The following is a 25,669-nucleotide window of genomic DNA, read 5'->3' on the forward strand; positions in this document are numbered from 1 at the left end:
TCTAGAGATTACAAAGTAACAGTTTGCTTTTTAACTGTAGAGAAATGTAAAGCATAAAGACCACATTGACTATCAGAAGGAAAGGGTTGCTTCAACCCTCGATCGCCTAGCACGCCACGTGGAGGTAGAGAAACAACAAAAAGAAGAGAAAAACAAAGCTTTCAAGGTACAGTGGATATTTTGTTTTAATAGAGACATTTGCTGCACAGTTTGCGTCCCAAGTGTGTGTTCCATATTTATCTATTAAATATTTTAAAGAGACTTAAAAGTATATTTTAAACTTTGGCTTAGGCTTTGGCCTACTTCGGAAATAGATCAATCTGTGAGATTGATCTATTTGGGAGACTAGCGCAACTGGAGTCTTTTGTTCTTACGTCATTGGTTCAAGTACAGCACAACTTGGTAGAATCCAAAGTTGTTGGCTGTTCGGTGGTCTTTGAGTAATTAATCTCAGTCCAGTTTTAGTGCGCAACTGTCAACTTCGCACAAACCAGTGGCACTTGGCACACTTTTGGCATACTCAGCAGAGAAATCTGGATATAAATGAGCATGGAGATAAAGACTGACATCACAAATGTTTTGACAGAACAAGAAAAATACTGAATGGTGGTTTGACCTAACTTTACATTACCAAATTGATTTTGCCAAGGACTGCAAGTTGTATGAAGTTGTCTTTAGGGAATATAGGCTAGTGTTTTATCAATTAATGAATTAATCTTGGTATGAGGCAATATTTTCTGATGATTAAACTGGAACAGACTTTTCCGAATTTGCAGTTTCAAGCAGACATCAAAGGCCATGGATTTGTCTGAGTCAACATTTATGCATTATTCACTTTAAAAAAAAAAAATTCTAAAAAGGACAATTCTAGAGTGTTACCTTCCATAATGCATTCTTTCTTTTTAATCTTGTTTGAACATATTAATAGCTTTCTCCTGTAGATAATTGAATTATAATAATTAGAGACGGGAGAAAAAATTGAGATTCTCAGATATGGTCAGGAGGCCTGGATTCTACTTCTATCATAGACTTTCAGGTCAGAAGGGACCACTGTGATCGTGTAGTCTGACCTCCTGCACAACACAGGCCACAGAATCTCACCCACCCACTCCTGTATCAAACCCCTAACCTATGTCTGAGCTATTGAAGTCCTCAAATCGTGGTTTAAAGACTTCAAGGTGCAGAGAATCCTCCAGCAAGTGACCCATGCCCCACGCTGCAGAGGAAGGCGAAAACCCCCCAGGGCCTCTGCCAATCTCCTCTGGAGGAAAATTCCTTCCTGACCCCAAATATGACGATCAGCTAAACCCTGAGCATGTGGGAAAGACTCACAAGCCAGACACCCAGGAAAGAATTCTCTGTAGTAACTCAGATCCCACTCCATCTAACATCCCATCACAGGCCATTGGGCATATTTACTGCTAATAGTCAAAGATCAATTAATTGCCAGAATTAGGCTATCCCATCATACCATCCCCTCCATAAATCTATCAAGCTTAGTCTTGAAGCCAGATATGTCTTTTGCCCACACTACTCCCCTTGGAAGGCTGTTCCAGAACTTCACTCCTCTGATGGTTAGAAACCCTCAAGTCTAAACTTCCTAGTGTCCAGTTTATATCCATTTGTTCTTGTGTCCACATTGGCACTGAGCTTAAATAATTCCTCTCCCTCCCTGGTATTTATCCCTCTGATACATTTATAGAGAGCAATCATATCTCCCCTCAGCCTTCTTTTGGTTAGGCTAAACAAGCCACACTTTTTGACTCTCCTTTCATAAGACGGGTTTTCCATTCCTTGAATCATCCTAGTAATCGTTCTCTGTACCTGTTCCAGTGTGAATTCATCCTTCTTAAACATGGGAGACCGGAACTGCACACAGTATTCCAGATGAGGTCTTACCAATGCCTTGTATAATGGTACTAACACCTCCTTATCTCTACTGGAAATACCTTGCCTGATGCATCCCAAGACCGCATTAGCTTTTTTCAGAGCCATATCACATTGGCGGCTCATAGTCATCCTATGATCAATCAATACTCCGAGGTCCTTCTTCTCCTCTGTTACTTCCAACTGATGCATCCCCAGTTTATAACAAAAATTCTTATTAATCCCTAAATGCATGACCTTGCACTTTTCACTATTAAATTTCATCCTATTACTATTACTCCAGTTTACAAGGTCATCCAGATCTTCCTGTATGATATCCCGTTCCTTCTCTCTATTGGCAATACCTCCCAGCTTTGTGTCATCCACAAACTTTATTAGCACATTCCCACTTTTTGTGCCAAGGTCTGTTTTAAAAAAAAAAAAAAAGTCCCAAAACCGATCCCTGAGGAACTCCACTAGTAACCTCCCTCCAGCCTGACAGTTCACCTTTCAGTGTGACCCATTGTAGTCTCCCCTTTAACCAGTTCCTTATCCATCTTTCAATGTTCATATTGATCCCCATCTTTTCCAATTTAGCTAATAATTCGCCATTTGGAACCGTATCAAATGCTTTACTGAAATTGAGGTAAATTAGATCCACTGTTTCCTTTGTCTAAGAAATCTGTTACCTTCTGAAGGAAGGAGATCAGGTTGGTTTGGCACGATCTACCTTTTGTAAAACCATGTTGCATTTTGTCCCAATTACCATTGACCTCAATGTCCTTAACTACTTTCTCCTTAAATTTTTTTTCCAAAACCTTGCATACTACAGATGTCAAACTGACAGGCCTGTAGTTACCCAGATCACTTTTTTTTCCTTTCTTAAAAATAGGAACTATGTTAGCAATTCTCCAGTCATATGGTACAACCCCTGAGTTTACAGATTCATTACAAATTCTTGCTAATGGGCTTGCAATTTCATGTGCTAGTTCCTTTAATATTCTTGGATGAAGATTATCTGGGCCCCCCGATTTAGTCCCATTTAAGCTGTTTTGAGTTTGGCTTCTACTGCGGATGTGATAATATCTACCTCCATAGCCTCATTCCCATTTGTCATCCTACCATTATCCCTAAGCTCTTCATTAGCCTCCTTAAAGACCGAGGCAGAGAATTTGTTTAGATATTGGGCCATGCCTAGATTATCGTTAACCTCCACTCCATCCTCCGTGTTTAGCGGTCCCACTTCTTCTTTCTTGGTGAAGGAATCCATCAGCTATCACTTCCAGGAAATCTGAGCCCTGTTGTTATTACTAGCACTTGTCCTCCAGTCTCTATCTGGGAAGTTAAAGTCTCCCAGGATCACACAATTCCCATTGGTATTTACTTCATTAAAAATATTAGAGGTCTCTATCCATATGCAAATCGGATCCCGGTGGTCTATAGCACACCCCAAGCCCTGTCCCAGGAGAGGCACTAGTAGCTTTCTTCCCCAATGTGATTTTTGCCCAGACAGACTCCTGTCTTATTGATTCCATCACTTCTTATTTCTTTACAGTTTACCTCATCATTGATATACAATGCTACTCCACCACCTTTGCCTTTATTTCTGTCTTTTCTAAACAGCACATACCCTTCAATACCTGTATTCTAGTCATGATTACTATTCCACTGTGTTTCTGTTATCCCTGTAATATCTGGTTTCACTTCCTGCACCAGTAACTCTAGTTCCTCCATTTTGTTACCTAGGCTCCTCGCATTGGTGTACAAACATCTTAATTCTTGCAGTTTGGCTTTGCTCACATTCTTTACCTGATTAGGTACAGACATTCTACCGCCAGTATCACCTATTAGAATGGTATCTACAGTACCGTTCCTCCATATGTCCATTCTCCTACCCACAGCTGTATCCTTTCTTTCTTCGTTTTCTTCCCTCTCAATGTTAAAATCCGGCATGGAGATTACCTGGACATCTCCCAACCATCTCCCCCAAATTCCTAGTTTAAAGTTCTCTTAATCAGTTGTGCCAGCCTCCATCCTAGAAGTCTATTTCCCTCCCTACTCAGGTGAAGTCCATCCCGAGAGAACAGTCCTCTGTCCATGAATGCCTCCCAATGGCCATACATCCCAAAGCCCTCCCTATAGCACCACTGCCTGAGCCATCTGTTGATCGTCATCATCTTATCACACCTTTGTTGCCCTTCTCTAGGAACAGACAGAATCCTGCTGAAGATCACCTGAGCCTTGATTTCCTTAAGTGTCTTCCCCAGTCTTGCATAGTCTCCCTTGATACGTTCCAGCAAAAATCTAGCCATATCATTCCTTCCCACATGAAGGACAATCAGTGGATTCTTTCCCACTCCCATTAGGATCCTCTTCAGCCTCAGATCCACATCCCGTATCTTAGCACCCGGCAGACAGCATACCATTCTGTTCTCTGGATCAGCTCTGATTACAGGCCTGTCTATCCTTCTCAGTAAGGAGTCCCCAGTCACGTAGACTTGCCTTTTCCTGGTGATGGTTCTGGTCTATCCCCTGTTCCCTCTGGCTGCAAGTCCTCTCGATTCCTATTCTCCCTTGCAGTCCTCTGCAACCCATCCTGTATCCTCCTGGGGCTCATATTTGGTGGTGTTATCTCCATTGACTCTTCCCCTCTTCGTATAGGACTAGCTGCTTGTCTCTTCTTCCTTGCCCTCTCACCTTCAGTGACCACCTGCTGTGCCTCTTCTTCATTTTCCAACTCTGCAAACTTGTTTCTGAGCTCAATTTTCCTTCACTGACCCGTCTTTTCCTCTGCCTGGTTCTTTTAGTCACATGCCTCAACTGTCCACTTTCCTCACCCAGCAGTCTCCCCTCAGAGTTCTTTGGTCCTGCTTCCATCTGCAAGTCTGAGCTTTTCCCTTCAGCCTCCTAGTGTCTTTGCTCCATCATCTGCTTGAACACCCTTCTAAACTCAACCAGAGTTTCCACCTGCATCTCCAATCCGTGGATCTTTTCTTCCATCAGCTCTATCAGGCGGCACTTCATGCAGACGAAACTCTTTTTTTCAGGTACCCCCTCCAGGATCATGTACATGCCGCAGCTTCCACATCCAGTCATCTTCATTGTGTCTTTCACTGCTTGAGTCGCTACCACTGCTGCCTCTGTATCTGTCATAGCTTTCCCACCTAAATCCTGTAAGTCTGAGAAACATAAACCAAACGAAAACACCACCACCCACAGCAAAACAAACCCCCAACAAGCACCAAAACACTGCCAGAGCACCACAGACTCCCTTCACTAGCCTGTCTATTCCTCTGCCTGCCTCTCTTAGTCTTCCCCCAAACTCCCACCCAGACTCCCCTGTTTACAGCTCTGTTTGCTTGCTCCTGTGCTGCTGCAGCTGTCTGTGTCACTTGTGTGAATTTGGAAGTCACTTAAAGTCTCTGCCTCCATTTTGTCATCTGTAAAATGAGGATAGTGATGTTTATCTGTCTTTGTAAAGCAATGAGAGAGCTATGGATTAACAGCATTATATTGATCCTAAATATTACTCTGTTGCACATCTTCTCTCCTCATTCATCACTTATGGGTAATGCCACCCACCTGTGGAATTCAGAGATGGTCCGTTGATGGAGGCCCCAGAACTAAACCCACTCTTCAGCTCACACCATCAGATTTTCCGTCTCACGGGGGTAGAACAAGTTAGCAGTTCAGTTTCTGCTAACCATCTTGTTTTGTAACTTTTAATTTGTATTTTTTTGTCTGTGTGGTAGTAACTTACTTCATTTCCCTCTCTTGAGGTAAGGAATCGCTGGAGTAGTGGGGCTCTAACCAGTACTGGATTTACCATGGCGCCAGTGGCGCCATAGTACCAGGCCCAAGCTCAGAAGAGGGTCCGTAACACTTGCTTCCTCCCCTCTGCAGAAACGGAGCCTCAGAGCAGCCCGGATCCAGCATGGGAGCTGAGACCCCACGGGGCCCTGGGAGATGTAGTTCCTTGGCCAGCTCCCTGGCTAGAGAGCCTACCCTGGAGCAGGGAAGGAACTACATTTCCCAGCATTCCCTTGGCTGCTATCAACAGGAAAGGGACGGGGGGAGCTGAGAGACTCCATGCGCTGCAGCTTGCTGTGAATGGAGAGCTGGCTGCTAGAAGGGGGTGGCAGTGTGAATGGGGAACAAGTGTGCCTAAGGAGTAGAAGGCTTTGGCCCAAATAGCACCCTCAAAAGACTTCCCCAGACTGGCTTAAGGATGCTGATGTGACCTTGCCTGGCAGCCCCCAAAGAAGGAACTGGGTGGACTAAATGGACAGTGCACCCTCTATCTCAATCCTAGCAAGGGAGGTATGTGGATCCCACTAGAAGTTAAAATGAAAAGTAAGGCAGGGGTGGCTCTACTATAGGACCTGGGCAGCTTCAGATACAGTACAGGAGGATTTCCACTTCTGAGCCTTGAAAATAGAAATTGGCTTTTTCCTTTCCAGATGTATCTAATATTCAGAAAGGGAATCTAGCACTTGCCTTCCAGATTTGAACACCCTTAAAATTCAGGAGTGCTCAAGCTCAATTTGGGCAACTGTTACTTCATTTCTCCCAAATCAAATATGCTGATCCACTGTAATTTGCTGTAGAAAAAGTAGGATAAAATTGAGCAATGAATCCTGGGGTCTTCCCTGTGCTAACTAGGACTAAGACAGTAATATTGCACTGACAAATTCCCCATAGAAACAAAGAATGGAACAAAAGAATAATAAAGGCACCTCAACTTTTCCTCATTTATGTAGGACAGTCTTATAATATGGATCCAGATATCTTCCAATCACAGAAGCTGAAAATTGTTCCACTTTACTGCAGTTCTGTAACCATGCGGAAACCAGTCCTGTCTGTGTTCTGTGCACATCCAAATTCTTACTGAATTCAGAAGTGCCTTGCTTTTGTGACCATACTACCTGATCTTTTCAGCCCTGGTAAAACTAATGTTAAACTAAAATGTTGCGTTTAAAAAATGAAATTTCATAAATTTTGGGAACTTAAGATTGGTGAAGCAGTAGCTCCATCATTGAAATAAAGCCACATCTTCAGACGAGGACTTGCTTCCAAAAGATCCCCAGAACCATCAAAATGTGGACACACTGCACAGCAATTTCAAAGCCTCGGCTATAGCCATTCAGTCCAAAAGTTTTTCCTGTACTTCATTAAAGAGAGCCTATTGCATGACAAATAAATAGCGCATCGTGTGGGGGTCTGATCCTTGCTTGAAGTGAGATGTCTCGAGTTCTGTCCTGATCAGACTAATATGAGACAAGATCAGTGGGCTCAGAACTCTGTCTACAAGGAATCACACCCAGGAATACCAATCAATCATCATAAGTAGATACCTTACGCATCTAAATTTGCAGGCCAAGAACTGTTCTGGGAAACATTAGAGAATTAGCAGCTGAGATTGCTGAGGTGCCATGATGGTCACTTTCAAAGCGAGCATAGCAATCCATTGGTTGCTGCCAGCATCAAGACTATCAAAGAAACTATTTCCCTAGCAAAGAGAAGAGTCTGAAGCAGAAGCTTCTGAGGAATTATTTTCCCAAACCAACAAAATCCTTAGGCTGACAAAAACAAAATCATCCTTTTTGTGTACAAGACTTTTTTCCTTTGAATCGATCCTTTAAATGCATTCTGCTGTTAGTAGAAACAGCAAGTCTCCAGTCACAAGTTACATGTCTATATCCATTCAGGGACCACATCCCAAAAAGTGCCCTCTCCAAAGAAACAGATTCATTCATAACTGGCCAGATGCTGGAAGAGGTTCATATCTACCAGCTGTTCAAAATCAGGAAGAACTTTTTGAACCCAGTGCAAAGAATTACTCACCTAGGGGTTGATATAGGCATGATACTTTCCATAATTTTACCGCCATAGTAAAGGTATACAGAGATCCAAACCTTCATCACATTAGTCACTTCCTGGTAGTGATCATCCATATCTAATTATCTCCAGTTCTAAGATTGCTGGTGCCATGCAGCAGTATCATCTCTTAAATGGTGTTTCTCAAAATCTGCCTCCTGAAATTCCTTATGAGGACAGAGAACCACACACATGATCCAGTGCAGAATTAGAAGTCATTCTCATGGTTTCATAGATTCTAAGGCCAGAAGAGACAATTGGGATAATCTGTTCGGTTCTTACCTCTTGTATTACACAGGTCATAGAACTTCCCTGAAATAATTCCTGTTTGAACTACAACATTTCTTTGAGGAAAATATCTGATCTTGATTTAAAAATTGCCAGTGATAGCATATGCACTATGACTCTTGGTATATTGTTCCAGTGATTGATTACCCTCACTATTAAAAATGTGTGTCTTATTTTCAGACTGAATTTGTGTAGCTTCAACTTCTAGCCATTGGCTCTTGTGATACCTGAAGAGCCAGTTATCAAATTTGTACACCATGTAGATACTTATTAAGGAGAGACTTCATCAGCGTTTATATTTTCTTTATTAAGCTAAATAGATTGAGCTCCTTGAGTCTATCACTCTTGAGCATATTAACTAATCCTTTAGTCATTCTCGTGGCTTTTCTCAGATCACACCTGAATGTCCCTTTGTGGGCAGATAAGTACAAACATGCTGAAAGCCAACCCATGTTCACTTTAAACTCCTGCATATTGTCTATGGATGCCGGCGTCACAGTGTGGGGAGCATAGTGAGGGCTGGTCTACACTGAAAACTTATCTGCATAGTTACATCTTTCAGGGGTGTGAAAAATCCACATAGCTATGTCAGCCTAACCCCTGTTAGTTGAGACATTTCTTACCTGATCATTTTCTGCTAGCATACTCTGACCTCATTCAACCTACCCTTGTAGTCTGGAAAATGACCAGAATATAGTTCAGGGATAGGCAACCTATGGCACGCGTGCCGAAGGCAGCACAAAAGCTGATTTTCAGTGGCACTCACACTGCCTGGGTCCTGGCCACAGATCCGGGGGGCTCTGCATTTTTATTTAATTTTAAATTAAGCTTCTTAAACATTTTTAAAAACCTTATTTACTTTCCATACAACAATAGTTTAATTGTATATTATAGACTTATAGAAGGAGATCTTCTAAAAACATTAAAAAGTATTACTGGCACGTGAAACCTTAAATTAGAGTGAATAAATGAAAACTCGGCACACCACTTCTGAAAAGTTGCCAACCCCTGATATAGTTGAACAAATTGAATTTTTTTCTAAAGGTGACATGAACACACAATTGCCTAAAGGTTAATTAATATAGTGTATCACATTGTTGTCTTAACACTAAGAATTGGTTGCTTGAGAGTTAATACAGCTTTGAAGAACTCTCTTTTGGTGAGCTGAGCTGAAAAGTGGGTCTCTAGTTCTGGAGCCTCCAGCTACAGTGTTGGACTGCCTCCTAATTCCACAGGTGGGGGCATTACCTATGAATGAGGAGAGAAGCTGCTAATAGAATTATCAGGTAAGAAATTTCTCATTATGGTTGACAAATTATCCTACCAGTGCAGGATTATTCACTCCAATATATTTTCTAGTACACCACTACCCCGGTATAACATGAATTTGGATATAACGCGGTAAAGCTGCGCACTCCAGTGGATCAAAGCAAGTTCAATAAAGTGCGGTTTCGCTACTTATAACACGGTAAGATTTTTTTGGCTCCCGAGGACAGCGTTATATCGAGGTAGAGGTGTATGTTGTCCAGTCTAGTTTTCATGACTTCATAGGGATATGGTTTCCATTACTTCACAGAGGAGAATATGCTACAGCGTCATAGGCCTTGTCTGCATGAGAAAGTTGCATTATGTAATTAAGATGTCTGAATCCACACTGCTGCTTGCGCACCAATTTAAGCTACTTTGCCTGTGAAGCACTGTTTCCATGCTGTGCTGCTCTGTAGTGATGCGTGTGTGTTGCATTGTGGGTAGATATCTCAGCAGTAGTGTTTACTTCTGGTGTGAAGTTCTCTGCATTCAAAGTAACTTTCTCAGAAGATTGAGGAATATATATTAAAGCCCATGGTAACTGTGGGATTTGGAGTCAAATTCCTCACAATTCCTTCCCACTGTGTCCAAAAAATTGCTTGGTTCTTGCTAGTCCTTGCTATTTTACAATATAAGTCAGCGAGCATGGAATTTGCTGAATTGTATGATGGGGAATACTTGAATCTTTTATGGCGAGACTAATGTGAGTTTTTTTTCGAAGCTACTGAAATGTGTTTGAAAAATGATCTACAAGTTTGGAAGCCAACATTTCAGACTTCCCATGAAAAAGAATCTTTTTGTTGATAATACTTGAACAAAACCAACCAGAAGAACCTCCACCCTTCAAAAGATACTGCAGGATATCCAAGGTGCTCAGGGTACAGGCATATACTTTCCTTATAAGCACCCTTGGACTTGTAAAGAATCGACCACATAATATATTTCTTTAAAAAGAAGAAACAGCCACTGGTCCAACTCCTGGTTCTGGTGTGGAGTGTGGGATACAAGAGCTACCTTAACATGTAGCCTGTTACATGCACCATTCCAATGCTTGGTATCTTTTTTCAATAACCGATTTGTGCATTGCAAGTACATACCCTCAGTTGCATTTTATAACCTGTATAAACTCACGTCTTTTTATCTATGATAAATGTATTAAATCCTGTAAATCTCATGTCTGCTCAGGGCAATGTCCAAATTGTGATGAAATGCCTTGGCCAGTGAGAGATCATGATAAACAGGATTTTGATGTGATGTGTGTTTTACCATATGTTTCCAGCTGCTTTCATGCCATTTTGTGCCCGGCCACATGATGTTTGTGAGGGGTGGGGATCCTAACCAATGTCGGGGTGTAATGGATAATGGTGATGAGGGTGGTTGGTTTTGTTTTGTTTTGTCTTAGAGACCAGTCTATTGGGGAGGGGGAAGGATGGAGGCAGGGAAAATAGCGACTGAGTGGAACTCTAAGGGAGGTGCGCAAAAATGGATATTTCTGCCCTTTCCTGTAGCTAAATTCACCTGATTACGAAGGTATGGCACTGCGCAGTCAGCATCTAGAAGAAGATGCCCAGGACTCCTCAAAACCCAGACCAATGGGGCATATTGATTAAAATGACATTTACAAGATGAGTTCCCCTCATCAGCATTGTCTGTTGCTGCTGAGCTGTCTGATGTCTCAAGGAGGCCCTAGTTATTTAGGGGACTTGACATCCTCTCTGGTCCAGGGATGTTCAGACCCCTACCATTTTGGCTTGCTTGCAGCCCCCAGTGAGACTGTCCAGTATAACCAGGGATTAGTGATGCCCTTCTAGGGAAAATCGTATCCTGCTCTTCAGAATAGACCCATGTAATGTGAGCTGCCAAAGGTAGTGTTTCTTTCTGTTATACAGGTTTTTGTCACAGCTCCTTGGCTTTGCTTTAGCACAGGAAATTGTCCCGGGAGTAACCAAGTCCTTCATTTGTTGTGATGGCTGCAATTAAATCTTAGCGCTTTTGGAGAGAGGAGTCTGGATGTGCTGCTCTCCCAAGAGGACAAGAGAGTCCTGAACCTCTCTATGGGACTGCACAGAAACACAAACCTTAGCAGTGGCAGCAGCTTCAGGATCTGTGCTCTTGCACCAAAAAGCAAGTCCAAAATAGAGACTTTTGGACTCCCGGATGTGTCATTTAAATAGAAGGGGGACATCTAGTCCAGATTACCCTGAAGCAATGGAATACAGACAGGTGACCAGACAGATCACTTCAGATCTGAACCAATGCAGTATCACATAGCAATGAGGAAGACTAAATTTATCCAGTGTAGTTATATCAGAATGGCAGTGCAGCCATACTGCTTTTACACCAACATAACTCCCACAGAAATAGAGATAGGTAGATTCAAAAGGAGTTGATGGGGAAATGTTTCCAGTGCAACTTTTTGGTGTAAACAATCTCAGGCGTTTGATGTCAGGAAGATTCTCCTAATATTTACCAACAGCGTAAGTTTTCCCTTTTTCCGTCTTTCTTATATCCTGTTACTGTTAGTTATACCCCCCCCCCATGCAGCCCCAAATAATTCTGCTCTCTCCTTGGTGTTTACACCTTTCAAATAATTGTAGATGTAATTATATCACCGAGGAAGAGCAGTATACCATCACTAGGTTATTTATACATTTTACTTTTCTTCTCCTCTGTAGAGCACTCTGACACCATGATAGGTGTTATATAAAAACCTAAATAGCCAATTCCGTAGCAGGATTATATTCTGTCAGTACTGACACCTGCAGTGTATTCGCTTACCTTAGATAATTTTCTGAGCTAAGAATCGTGAAATGGAGTTTTTGACTTCTGATCTTAATTTCTCCAAATTGAGAGTTTCATAACTAACCTGTCTGTCTCACAGAAGAAATGAAGGTCATTTGAAGTCACAAGTTCTCTATAATGGATTTTAGGTGAGAAAATTCCGTATGGTGAGTGTACCACAGATGGTGGTGGTGTTGATAGATGATGGAATGGTTGGCAGTCAGACTGAGGTGGTTTTTCCTGTATTCAGTAGCCAATAATGAATGAGTGTGTCAGATTTCAAGAGCGTATCTCACTGGGGATATGGAAATTAACCATGTCATTCACTTACCTTGGTATGAGCACCTACATTCCACTGACAATTATACAATAGAATATATCTATTCTAGGCTCCTCCTTGTAAATCAGAAACTTTCATCCACATTTGAGTACTGAGTGTTAACTTGGGCTAATTCAATGTGTTTAATCAGAATAAATTCATTGTCTTTTTATCTAATCTGTTCACCCTTTAGGAAAAAGTGGACTCCCAGCATGCTCATGGATTGCAGGAGCTGGAATTTATCCGGGGACATAGTGACACAGAAGCAGCAAGATTGTGTGTAGACCAGTGGCTAAAAATGCCAGGTATTTAATTAGAAAGGGTGGGAATTTAAAATATGGCACTCACAACTGTTGAACAATGAATACTCATAAGAGCAGTGAACATTACTCCAGTAATATGAAGTCAAATAACTATCAGCAACATGTGTTTTACACCACTTTTATTTCAGCCAATATTGGTTATTTTTAAATGTTACATTACACAGTAAATCACCCAGTAATTGCATTAACAATGTCAGCAATGAACAGATACATGACTCCCCAGAGATCCTCCAATACCAATTTTGTGCAGTGTGGCATTTAAAATTTCTCTCTCAGTGGTTGCTATAAGAATTCTCTCAAATGCTTTTGCAGCCAATTAACTTTAATATATTCCCAGTGGTAAGAATACTGCGGTAACATAGCTACTTGCAAAGGCAGAATTGTTGCATGGGAAACTTTATATTGTGTGACTGTCACTAGTAGGAGACCCAATAGAGAAATATTTGTGTCTATATAAATGTAAGTGTTGGTAAGTACACTTCAGACACAAGGAAGTTCAAAGGAGATTTCAAAGAGCAACACCACTAAATCATATGGTCTAAATTGAATAGAGGTTAGCTTTATACAGTGTACAAATCACATTTTTCTCATAACAATTGAAAAATATAAAACTAATCTTCTAAGTAGTGGGATTAAAAAAACCTTAAAGAGATCAAACTTCCTCTTGTGCAGCTTGGCTACTTTGTATTGTATTGCCAGTATAATCTGGGCCTTGGATATTTGATTAAAAAAAAAATGTCTTCTGAAATATAATCAAAATTGTATGTACTTAGGTATTTTGCTCTACAATGTAGGTCTCAAACCAGGCACCATTAACATGGGAAGAAAAGCTGTGCCCCACAGAACCGGCCAAACACCAATCAACAGCAATCCCATTTTATGTCCTGTAATGCACTGCAACAGAAAATTTGATAATGGTCATCTTCTGTTAGGTCACCTTAAAAGGTAAGGACATTTATCATAGATCAGAATAAAGAACACCACTGAGCTGTCTTAATTGTAGGGCACTGTGCTTTATGTTGCATCAAATTTCTATCGTCTTGCCCTGTAATCCCAATGTTCCTTGGGGAGAGAGGATGTCAGTGTATTATTACAGATGTTATACAGACTTGATGCAAGGGACTTTCCAATACAGTAACTCCTCAATTAACGTTGTAGTTATGTTCCTGAAAAATGCTACTTTAAGTGAAACGATGTGAAGCGAATCCAATTTCTCCATAAGATTTAATGTAAATGGGGGGGGGGGTTAGGTTCCAGGGAATTTTTTTTGCCAGACAAAAGGCATTATATACATTTTAAACAAACAATTTAATACAGGTATAAGTTTTAAACAATTTTTAACCAAGCAATTTAATACTATGCTGGGGGCGGGGAGGAGTAGTGTGCACGTGCTGTGTGTTTACAAATATACTGTACATACAGTACAGTACTATAGTTGGGAGGTGCCCTGCCTTTCCCTACACAGGCACAGCCCACTGGCACTGGAGATGAGGCAGGCAAGGAGGCTGAAGGGTACTGTAGGCTAGGGGAAGCACATTGCACAACAGCGGCAGCAATGTAACAATGAAACAACGTTAACTGGGACGACTTAAAGTGAGGAGTTACTGTATTTCTTTCTGCAGTTGTATTCAAATTCAAAATGGGGGTTTCTTCCCCTGGGTAAGCACTTCTGTTTTTTCCCTCTCCAATTGGCCATTAAAGTGAAGATACTTCCACTGTGACCACATCTTTGACACATATTTGAATTGACGTGGCCAATATTAAATGAAGCTATATATTAAAAAGTCTTGTCATGTTCACTGCTTTAATGGAAAGTCAGTAGTGTTGGATTGTGGTTTTGCCTGATTCTTCAAATGTTACATTATACAATAAATCTTTTCTCTCAAAACCCCCTGTTATGTTACTTACAGAGTGGGCTAATGATGATGGTAATTTTTTCTTTATAGGTTTGATCATTCTCCATGTGACCCAGCAATTACATTACGTGGACCTCCAACTAATGCTGTTGCCTGTGTGGTATGCTGCAAACGATTTGTCACCTCACAGCAGTATACTGATCACCTTTTATCTAAGGCAAGAACTCATTTATAGGTATTCACCTGACTGAATATTATGTAGGATTTACAAAAACTATAACTACAGATAATCTTGCATTTTAACCTACCTTTGCCTCTGGTTCACTGAACCTTCCTAACCTACTGAATTTTTATTTTGATGGTGTCTCTTAGAGTTAAAATTATCCTGAAAACATTTCTGTATATATTGCCATAAAACTTAACAATTAAGTTGTGATTTGCATTTCAAGTGTGGTGTGAAAGTTGGTTCACCTGGCTTGAAACCTTCTTTCCTGCCCCATCTCTCCTGATGCTGGCAGTACAGACTAGTGGGGGAAGGGGAAGAAGCAGCCTGCTAAAAAGGAGGGAAAACCACAGAAAAGAGAAGCAACTATGGTGATTCTGACATTATCTATCCTTACTCCACTGATACCTCCATGGACCACCACTAATTGATCTTTGTATCCCACTAGATTGGGCCTTGAACTCAGTTTGGTCTGCGGAAGGAAGGGAATTCCAAAGAATTCATGAGTATTAATTTATTACTGAATGTAAGTCAATTGGCTTGGTACATGAGGAAAAACTAAGCAAGTCATTTGTCCCAGTCTTTCTCCCACACTCCTTTTATTGATTTATTGATTTATTCATATTATCTTCGCACTCAAGAGCCCTAGTCATGGATCAGGAGTCGTTTGTGCTAGGTACTGTACAACAGAAAAAACACAGTCCAGCACAGGGAAAGGGGTGTGTGACTCACCAGCAGATAGAACAGTGTGAAGATGCCAAAGGCCATGTTAGTTCCACAATATTTTATTTTTTAGGAGGGGATCAGAAAAATGGAAAAGGAAGGGCAGGGGAGGAGAGGAGAAGGGGACATGTGCAGAGTGAAGCTGAGGTGATGTGACTCTGAGGGAGGGGAGGGTTGGAGCCAAGAGCCAGTCAACACAGGGTAAAGGAAATCCAGTCAAAACTGGAGAAAGCTGAAGAAAGTTCTCCAAGGACCAAAAGTCCTGGCTTTGGCTGATTTTTTGCCCCTGCCAGCTAGAGACACTGGCCATTGTTACGAAGCAGTTCTATCTTTCGCCTGGACGGCCCTTGCTCTGTTCCAAGAGTTGGGTCTTCAGCTAAATGTAACAAAATCCATGTTGATTCCATAAAGAAGATTAAGGGGCTTCTTTGGACACTTTGACAGACAGCGACTATCTTCTCTTAGACAGGTTTGTAACCTTGTCAGATTTGCTACAGACGATTCAGGGGAGTCCTCGGACCACTGTAAGGAAATGTCTTCAGCTCCTGGGACACATGACCCACATGCGAGGGAACACCTCTGCTGCTTTTTGGCTCAGAATGATCTGTTCTTCTGTCAGAAATATTTTGGACAGTCAGGTGACAGTTCTTCTACAGGTGAGGAACTCCCTGGATTGGTGGAAATATCAACTCAACATCTGTGCGGGTGTTCCCTTCTTCTGCCCAACTCCATCACTAACTTGAACAACAGACGCATCACTGTTGGGGTGGGGCGCTCATCTCAGTGCTCTCATGACTTAGGGTAGATGGACAACTCAGGACATCTCCACATCAATCTGTTTGAGCTCAGGGCTATCAGGAACAACTGCCTCCATTTCCTACCTCATCGTGGCAAATCAATCAGGGTCACGATGGACAACATATCCTGTGTGTTGTGTATGAAAAACAGGGAGGAGATTGCCCTCTCTGAGGATCGAAGCTATGGAACTGGTGCATAGCTCATCAGATCCAAATTTCAGTAGTCTACCTCCCAGGCATTCAGAATACCACAGCCAGTGTTCTCAGCAGGTACTTCTCACAGGACTACAAATTGGGCGTAGGCTCAAGTCCTTCAAAGAGCAGGGGGTCTACCGGAGTTGGGGCTCTATGCCACCTCCAGGAACAAGAAGTGTCCTCTTTTTGGCTCAAGAGAAGGTCTGAGCTGCTGTTTTTGTGGGGGATTCCTTCTATCCTGGAAGCAGAGTGTGTTCTTTGCATTCCCTCCGACTCTGCTTATAGATCCAACCTAGCTGAGACCAGTGTGATACCCTTACCTGCTTCACCTTTGTGTACATCCACTTCTCAAGACCACTGCTTATCACCTCTCAAAGGATGTGGGTCACGTGCTTCACCCCAATCTAGTAGTTCTCCAGCATTGGGTGTGGCTCCTTGATAGTTTGCAGGGTTAAAATCCTCTTCCTCTGAGGAAATGCAACAGGAGTTATTGAATACTTAAAAAAAAAAAGCCTGTACTAGTTCCCTTCAGAAACAGGAGATTCTCCCATTGATGCTGTCATTGTCAATTCCTGCCTGGATCTATGCCTCTTTCAGTCATCCTGGATTATCTGATGAATCTGAAGAAATCAGGGTTATTAGCTCAATTAAGGCCCATTTGGCTGCAGTATCAGCTTTTCATCTGTATTTGTTCATCCTGTATCATCTAGGTTTGTTAAGGATGTCAGGAATCTCTACCACCATACTAGAGACCTCACCCTGATCTGGGACCTCAACCTGGCACTCAACTACCGTTTTATTAAACATCCATTCAAACGTATGGCAACATGCTCTACTCCATTTGTCTATGAAGACAGCCTTTCAATAGCCATCATGTCCGCTGTAGAGTTAGGGAGATTAGTGTCTTGATTCCAGTTTTCCACCCCCTCCTCCCTTGTACAGAATGCTTCAAGAATAATGCTTATTTATGCCCACATCCTAAATTATTACCTAAGGCTCTCTCGGAGTTCCACCCTAACCAATCTATTCATCTACCAGTGTTTTTCCTGAAGCCACACAACTCTGCAGGGGTCCTGTTTTCGTAATCTGGATGTTAGAAGGGTGCTGGCTTTCTACGTGGATAAGACTAAGTAATTTTGAATGTCACCCAGACTGTTCATCTCCTTCGCAAATAGATCCAAGGGAGCCACGATTTCTGCTCAGAGACTTTCAAGATAGTTATCTTGATGTATTGCCACTTATTCTGAATCTGCCGGTGTTCTTCCCTCTCTAAGTGTGATAGCACATTGTATCAAATCACAAACAACATCCACAGCATTACTTAAGAATCTACCAAAACTTGGCCAAATTATGATCCTTCAATTTTTTTTCTATCATTCTAGATGCCCGTTGCACAGGCATGCTTTGCTCAGGTTTGCAGGGACTGAACAGGACTTTGCTTGCTCCTCCCAGCCACCTAGAATCACTGTGATGCCAGATACAGGAACTGAAACAGAGGAGACCCTCTTTCTTGTCCACGCAGTGCCCCCTGTTGCCTAGGCAGCATGCAGTGGGAGCAGCTTGATGCGAATCTAGAGTGGTGAGGGAAAGGGGTTGCCTGTGCAACCTTAATTTGGTCCCCTTGTACATTTTGATAACTCCCTTTAATTACGTGATCAGAAGCCCTGCTTCATTCAGTGCAGAAAATGGATGGTGCTCAGGGAGTAATTCTGGGTTGCGTAGTGAATGAGGTTTTTTGTAGAACTCCTCTTTCGTTTGTTGCAAAAGTTGGAAGATGTGCAGTGAATGAGGCAAGGGATTCTGGGACGAGACAGGGTGGTCTTGTGGTTTATGCAGATGCATGCTACCTGGGAGAATTGGATTTTTTTCCCCATCTCTGCCACACCAAAGTTTTCATAGGGTGGCCACTAATTGTGTGGTCCTTATTTTCTGAGTGACCAACATGAGATTCTGGGGCCAGTTTAGAAGAAATGCCCACAATGCCAACTAAATTAAAGGGAGCTATATCTTAAATATATAAAGCACTATAAAAATGCTAAGTAGTGAAAAATCAAGCCCTGTGCATCTCAAAGTGAGCACCCAAAATTAGTTGTAATTTCTGACAATTTTTGTCTTTAATCTCTGTGCCTTAGTACCCCACCCCATCTGTGGAATGGGAATAATATCTTCCTACTTCACAAGGATTTCTTGAAAGCAAATTCATTAATGTTAGTGAAACATTCATGGTTAATGAGTGCCATGGAAAAGACTATGAGGAAATCAATAATTCTGTAGTGAGTATTAGGTTTGAATAGTGTGCAATAAAAAGGGTGAAACAAAATTTTGTATAGCTTTCAGAGAGCACCCTCTATCCTGTGCACTGAATGTTGTAGAGGTCCGGGTGTTGGGGGGAATAATATGATGATGTAATTAGAGACTATGTTATAATGCACAATGGGGCAGGATTAAGGTTGAATGACCAACCTTAATTCTGGTGGTACTTAACTTTTGAATGCTTGAGTTTGCAACTGTAACTTTCTTTCACGATAGATTTTTTTTTAATATAAATCATATAATATTTACACAATAATATGACTTCACAAAAAAGAAAAGAAAAGTCAAAGCAAACTTTTAACTCATTGCCCTCTGAAGTTTCCATTGAATTAGTAATCTCACCTGGACTGTAGTATGGTGACTATAACTCTGTCCAAAGTTTTTTAGAAAGTCTAATAAAAGTATAAAGAATCTCTAATATGCATTAAAATATGTGTGTTTATTAAATGCAAAATAAATATTTTTATAATTAGGTTGATTCTTTTACTAACCAGATTTGTTTTATTTTTTCAGATAAATGAAAAAGATGATGGGCATAAAAGAAATCTTCCTCCACAGCTTATTCAGTGCTTTGCATGTCCATACTGCTTCCTCCTTTTCAGCATAAGAGATGAATGCCTGCAGCATATGTCTGGAAAGAATCATTTCCTTCAGGTTTTTAAATTGAGTGGTATGTTGTAATTTGAATGTAGCATCTTTTTTAGGTCTTTTTGATAATGCATCTATGCCATGTGAGTGAATGTGTTCTCAGCTGTGAATTAAAGAAAAAACATTTATTTCTTTTAAGATGTCTGAAATTGAGGAAAAGATACACCACCTGTGTAGATTTACCAGGTTATCTTCATTTGAGATTAATGTTTTGTTAATATGTTGTTCTATTCTGACAGAGATTGTATAAAAAGGCATTTTAGAATTCCATATTTCTGTGTCTCTCCCTGATTCCTGTATCAAAGTTGCTCCATTTTCAAATATAATTTTTTTTTCCTAACCAGCAGACCTTCCAAAATAAGGCTGGGCTCTAAAAGTCAAGTTGGATTTTTGTCCTAGTCACACACCACCAGTAACAAAGTTTAGCAGGCCATATCAGACCCTCAGTGATATCTATGAAACTCCATTGTCTTAGGTAGGCTTGCAGAGGTGTAAAGATTAGAACTTAGCATCAGTTATGTTCAGTGGTGAGCTGCAGCCGGTTCGCACCGGATCGCGCGAACCGGTTGTTAAATTTAGAAGCCCCCTTTAGAACCGGTTGTTCCTGGAGGGACAACTAGTTCCAAAAGGGCTTTTAAATTTAACTAAAGCTCTAGCAGCTGTGTACCCTTCCCCCAGCCCCAACTCACCTCACTCCACCTCCTCTGCTGAAGCTCCTTCGGCGTCTCCTCCCCCTCCCCAGCTTCCCACGAATCAGCTGTTCGTGCGGGAAACTGGGAGGGCTGAGAAGCAAGCAGCGCTTCCACCAGGTGAGCTGGCGCCTGGGGGCGGGGGTGCCAGCGGGAGGAGGGCTCCAGATGGCGTGCCGCTCGGGAGGTCGTAGCGAGACTCTGGGGTCGGGCGGCTGGGCTCCTGCCCCCAGGGTCCAGCTGCGACCTCGGCCGGGCAGCATGGCTCCTCCCTGGGTCCGGCCGGGCGGCGCGTTTCCTGCCCGGTTCCTGGCCGCCCAGGGCCGGGTCTGGGCCGCCGGGGTCCGGGCCGGGCGGCGCGGTTCTTGGCCGCCCAGTTCCGGGCCGGGCGGCGCGGTTCCGGGCCGGAACCGCCCGGTTCCGGGCCGGGGCCGCCCGGTTCTTGGCCGCCCGGGTCCCGGCCGGGCGGCGCCATTCCTGCAGGTGAGCTGGGGCAGGGTAGGGCACGATGAGGACTCCAGGCGCCGCCCGGTCCTGCTCCAGCCACTGCCTGGCCCCAACTCCAGCCGCTCGGCGCGGCTCCGACCCTGGCCCCGACCCCGGCAGGGGTAAGAGGCCAGGGCCGGGACTGGGGCGGGGGAGGAGGGGTTGGATCGGGCAGAGGTTCTGGGGGGGCAGACGGGATGGGGAAGGGGGGATTGGGTAGGTTTCTGAGGGGGGGCAGGACGTGGGTGGGGGGTGTACTCACTGGGCGGTTCCCTACCGGGTCTTCGGTGGTGGGTCCTTCAGCTGCCGGAGCCGTGCCGCCGAAGACCCAGTAGGGAACCGGTTCCTAAGATTTTGGCAGCTCATCACTGGTTATGTTGATGCACAAGAAATGATTTGGTCATCCATTCAGTGTGTCCGAGTTCTAACACAAGGAATAAGCAGTAAACACTTATTTTGTGACAAAAGTAAATTAATAAGAATCTGAATACACACATGGAGAGTTGACTAGTTGAATAAGCAGTAACCATATTAATATAGCTATTTTTCATGGTAGAACTGCACTTTAAGGTTCATATGGTCATAAGGAATCCATTGTGATTTGGTACAGTCACCTGTTATATAATCTTACCACTCAACAATGAAGCTGTTGACTGACCCCTCATATGTATTCTAAATCTAATGGGCCATTAGAAATTAATAGCCTGTTTGAGGCCCATGAGAGCTGCAGCTGTTTATCACCTCTGAAAATCAGGCCACCCGTCTTCAAATCTGTTTTTTTTTTACTGTTCTTTAACTGCCATGAAAAGACCAATAATGTAAAGAAGAGACAATATCCTTCATCAGATACAATCCAGCTTTAAATATTTAAATACATAAATGGTTGAATACTCGGCTTCTTTCTTTGAATTTATATATCTTTGTAGTTAGTAATAGCAATATTGGCCTCCATGCCAGGCAGTTAATGCTTCTGGGCCTGGCCTCAGCTGCCAGAAAATGCTCTTCTCACTGGTTGTTACTACTAAAATATATGAAAGGTGAACTGCAAGGGGAAAAACGATCACCTTTGTTGTCCCTTTGATGTATAATGATGGCCACAAAGATTTTCATAAACTATTCCTACTCGTTTTATATTAGAAACTATTATTTTCATTCTGTATGCCAGCAACCTGTTAGACTTTGTGCACATACCCACCAATCCTCCTGCCCCATAACATTTAAAATCTAAGAAGGAAATACTATGAAAGATGGGAGAGATGGAGACAATCAAAACATGTAAAAGCTTGTTAAATGTATTATGATGTATTTTTTTCCCTACACGTTATATGCCTTTTTTGGTTAAAATGCATTAATAAGAGCAGGAGGGGAGTTGATAAGGCCCTCGATGAGAGCAGCAAGAAGCTTGAATTTGAAAAGGGTTGGAGAGGGAGCAAGTGGTGGAATTTAAATGGAACGAGGTGACATGGTCATAATGATTGGCAAGAAACGTATTGTTAATAGCTGTGTTCTAAGAGATAAAATACTACATATTGACTTTGAAATATGTGGCTTCATTTTATACCATCTCATATTGCAGATGAAACTGGGACACCACTTCCTTTATCTTTCCCATCATATGCAAAGAAACTTCTTATAGCTTTATGTAAAGAGGTCCCATTCCAAGTGAAGTGCACATCCTGCCACCAGAAATTACGTTCGCATATGGAGCTAACAGCTCACTTCAGGTTTGTGAGAGTCTACTGTCTATATACAATGAACTTAACTGCATAGATATGTACTGTTTCTCTGAGGTTTTTAAATACCTAGTAGCCCAGTACCGTAGTTAGGCATCAAACGCCTCACAAGTTCCACCTTTTTCCTCATTTTCCCCGGATAATTGACTGGGGTGATGGTGGATTGTATTTCAGTCATTGCTAATGCCTGGGGTGAGGCAGGGAATACCATAGGGCCATTAAAATTTTGTAAGTATTTGAGGTTGTGATTCTAATAGTTTTAGATGTGGAACACATACTGTATTTTTAAAATGGGTCAAAAGCTAAGTGTTATGTATAAGTTAAATTAAAATCATATATATAGTGCTACAATCTTACTAAGTGCTTTACTGAGTAATACGTGTTCCCAGCCAGAGAGCATACGCAAGATACAGATACAAGATGGGAGGACAGCCCTACATTCATGGTCCTGCATGCAATTTCCCCACCCAGATGTGGCCCTTGGGCCAAAAAGTTTGCCCACCCTGGTCTAAACAGCTGTCTTGCTGCAGGAGTTCTTAGAAATGTCCTAGCCCTTCACTACAGAGTCTACAGTCTGTCTTCTATCCCTCCCGACACCCATAAAGTTATCTCACAAAAATGGGTTTTTAGCCCACAGTAAGACTTGTCTTCGCCACCAGTGCCCAGTATTGAGTGCTACTCATGCTGCTCATACAGCTGGATCAGTTGAATTCCGTGGCTGATGTACTGCTTCCTTTTCCGGGGGTTAATGAGAAAAAGGAGAGTAGGGGTCACTTAAGTAAAAATAGCAATGAGCAAACTGGCCTACCAGTCATGGAGCTTCTGGGGAGAGGAGAACTGTGTGGAATTCCCACCCTATAAATCTAAAGTGGATATAGTTTAGGGAGATGATCCCACCACTTCCTCCTTCCAGGCAATGAGAGGATATAATTATTCCTCATTTCCCCACTCCAAATTCCTCTCACTTCCAGAAGAAGCTAGAGTGAGAAAAGACCCTTCCAACATAGCATTCAGGAGAAAGGAAAGATTTGCCCCCAAGCCACTTGCAGTAGCAAGGAGAGCGAAAGTCTCATACTCAAGTGACTTATTCCGTCCTAGACCAAGCTGCCATCCCTCTTCAGTTTACCGAACATTCACCTCCAACAAAATGAGAAGCATATTTAACCCAATGCCATTGAGTGTAAGTGACTCTCCTTGGAGCTTGAGTCGTCGTCCCCCCCCCGCCCCCCCCCCCTCCACTGTGGGCCTAAGCTCCCTTGGCATGGCTGCAAGAGAGGGTATGCCATTCTCAAGCCTATTGAGGCATTAAAAATGTATAATGAGATGCTTTTAAAGTACCCACTAGATGTAGAATATTCAGTGGGCACCTTTCTGTATGTACCATGTGACAGGTTGGATCACAGAAACCCACTTGGGAACTGCCACCCGATGTGCCCAGACTGCTTCTATCCCTGCTTTCCCTGCCAGCTAAGGACTCCAGCATCCTGTCTTGCTGAGCCAGACACTCCCCGTCTGCTCCAACAAAGACCCAACTTGCCCCAAAACTGCAGGTTTACCTGAAAGCAGCTAACAGAAGTGTTCCTGTCTTTAACACTCAAACTCCCAATGGGGTCTAAACCCAAATAAATCCGTTTTACCCTGTATAAAGCTTATGCAGGGTAAACTCATAAATTCTTCACCCACTGTAACCCTGATAGAGAGATATGCACAGTTGTTTGCTCCCCCGAGTATTAATACATACTCTGAGTTAATAAGTAAAAAGTGATTTTATTAAATACAGAAAGTAGGATTTAAGTGGTTCCAAGTAGTAACGGACGGAACAAAGTAAGTCACCAAGCAAAATAAAATAAAATGTGCAAATCTATGTCTAATCAAACTGAATACAGATAAGATCCTCACCAGTTCCAGAATGCTCCCTTTTACAGACTAATCTCCTTTTAGCCTGGATCCAGCAATCACTCACATCCTTGTAGTCACTGCCCTTTGTTCCAGTTTCTTCCAAGTATCCTTGGGGGTGGAGAGGCTCTCTCTTTAGCCAGCTCAAGACCAAATGGAGGGATCTCCCAGGGGTTTAAATATACTTTCTCTTGTGAGTGGAGAGACCTTCCTCACTCCTATGCAAAGTCCAGCTCCAGGATGGAGTTTAGGAGTCACCTGGGCAAGTCACATGTCCATGCATGACTCAGTTTTTGCAGGTAGCATCCATTGTTTACATGCTACCTTAAATGTCCTCAAGTAGACTTCTTATGTGGATTGGAGCCTTCCAAGATCCATTGTCCTTTAAGTGTTTCTTGATTAGGTACATAATTTCATCATTCCTTTCTCCAGGAACTGACCAAATGCTCTACTAAGGTTATTTAGAAATCAAGCCGGTACACAGCCAACGTTCATAACTTCGAATACAAAAATGATTACAAATAGGATTAATACATTCAGTAGATCATAACCTTTGAGATATGTTACATGGCATATGTAGCATAAAACACATTCTAAGCATAGTTCCATAAAACCTTATGGGATGGCATCACATACCACACCTACCACATTTCAATACTGATGTAATATAAACAGTAAATTATATCAATTTTTTAAAAGTCTGGGGGCACTTATCTGGAATGACCACTTCATTTTCTATAATGTGTAGTGACTTTTACAAAAATAACTGGTAGGCATTGTACAGTTTGACAAGCTGCTGGGCCTGTTAATATGCATTTAAAAAGGGCAGTATTTCCCTGTGCAGTGTAGTTGTATCTGTGCCATTTCCAGGATATTAAAGAGACTAGATGAGTGAGGTAATATCTTTTATTGGACCAACTTCTGTTAGTGATGGAGACAAGCTTTTGAGCTACACAGAGCTCTTCTTCAGGTCCGGGAAAGGTATTCCCAGCGTCATCCTCAAATGAAATCTACACAATGCTTTCAAAAGATGAGTCTTAGAGCTTAAATTCGTTGCTTTGCTAGACACTAAAAATCATGGACTGAAGAGAGAGACTGGATTTATGGCTTATTACAAACAATCTGTAACCCACTAACCCCTACTTTTGTGTTATGACTGCAGAGATGTTAACGGGCCACTCTACAGTGAATGGTCCCTTAGAACAGTGGTTCTCAGCCAGGTGTATGTGTACCCCTGGAGGTATGCAGAGGTCTTCCAGAGGGTACATCAACTCATCTAGATATTTGCCTAGTTTTACAACAGGATACATAAAAAGCACTGGCAAAGTCTGTAAAAACTAAAATTTCA

The 25,669-nt window shown here is 42.3% G+C and overlaps 1 protein-coding gene across 6 annotated transcripts in view; it reads left to right on the plus strand.

Annotated features, from left to right (window-relative positions):
- ZNF451 (zinc finger protein 451) overlaps positions 1-25,669 on the plus strand; it is a 76,739-nt gene that overhangs the window by 18,206 nt on the left and 32,864 nt on the right. For all 6 annotated transcript variants that reach the window (XM_045009609.1, XM_045009610.1, XM_045009611.1 and 3 more), the window contains exons 4-9: positions 41-166; positions 12,633-12,744; positions 13,557-13,707; positions 14,709-14,835; positions 19,383-19,539; positions 22,269-22,416. In XM_045009609.1, the coding sequence (XP_044865544.1) occupies positions 41-166; positions 12,633-12,744; positions 13,557-13,707; positions 14,709-14,835; positions 19,383-19,539; positions 22,269-22,416 (821 nt within the window). The remainder of the gene's footprint in view (positions 1-40; positions 167-12,632; positions 12,745-13,556; positions 13,708-14,708; positions 14,836-19,382; positions 19,540-22,268; positions 22,417-25,669) is intronic.

The sequence above is a fragment of the Mauremys mutica genome, chromosome 3 (assembly GCF_020497125.1).
Source record: "Mauremys mutica isolate MM-2020 ecotype Southern chromosome 3, ASM2049712v1, whole genome shotgun sequence".
In the NCBI taxonomy this organism is placed as follows: Eukaryota; Metazoa; Chordata; order Testudines; family Geoemydidae; genus Mauremys; species Mauremys mutica.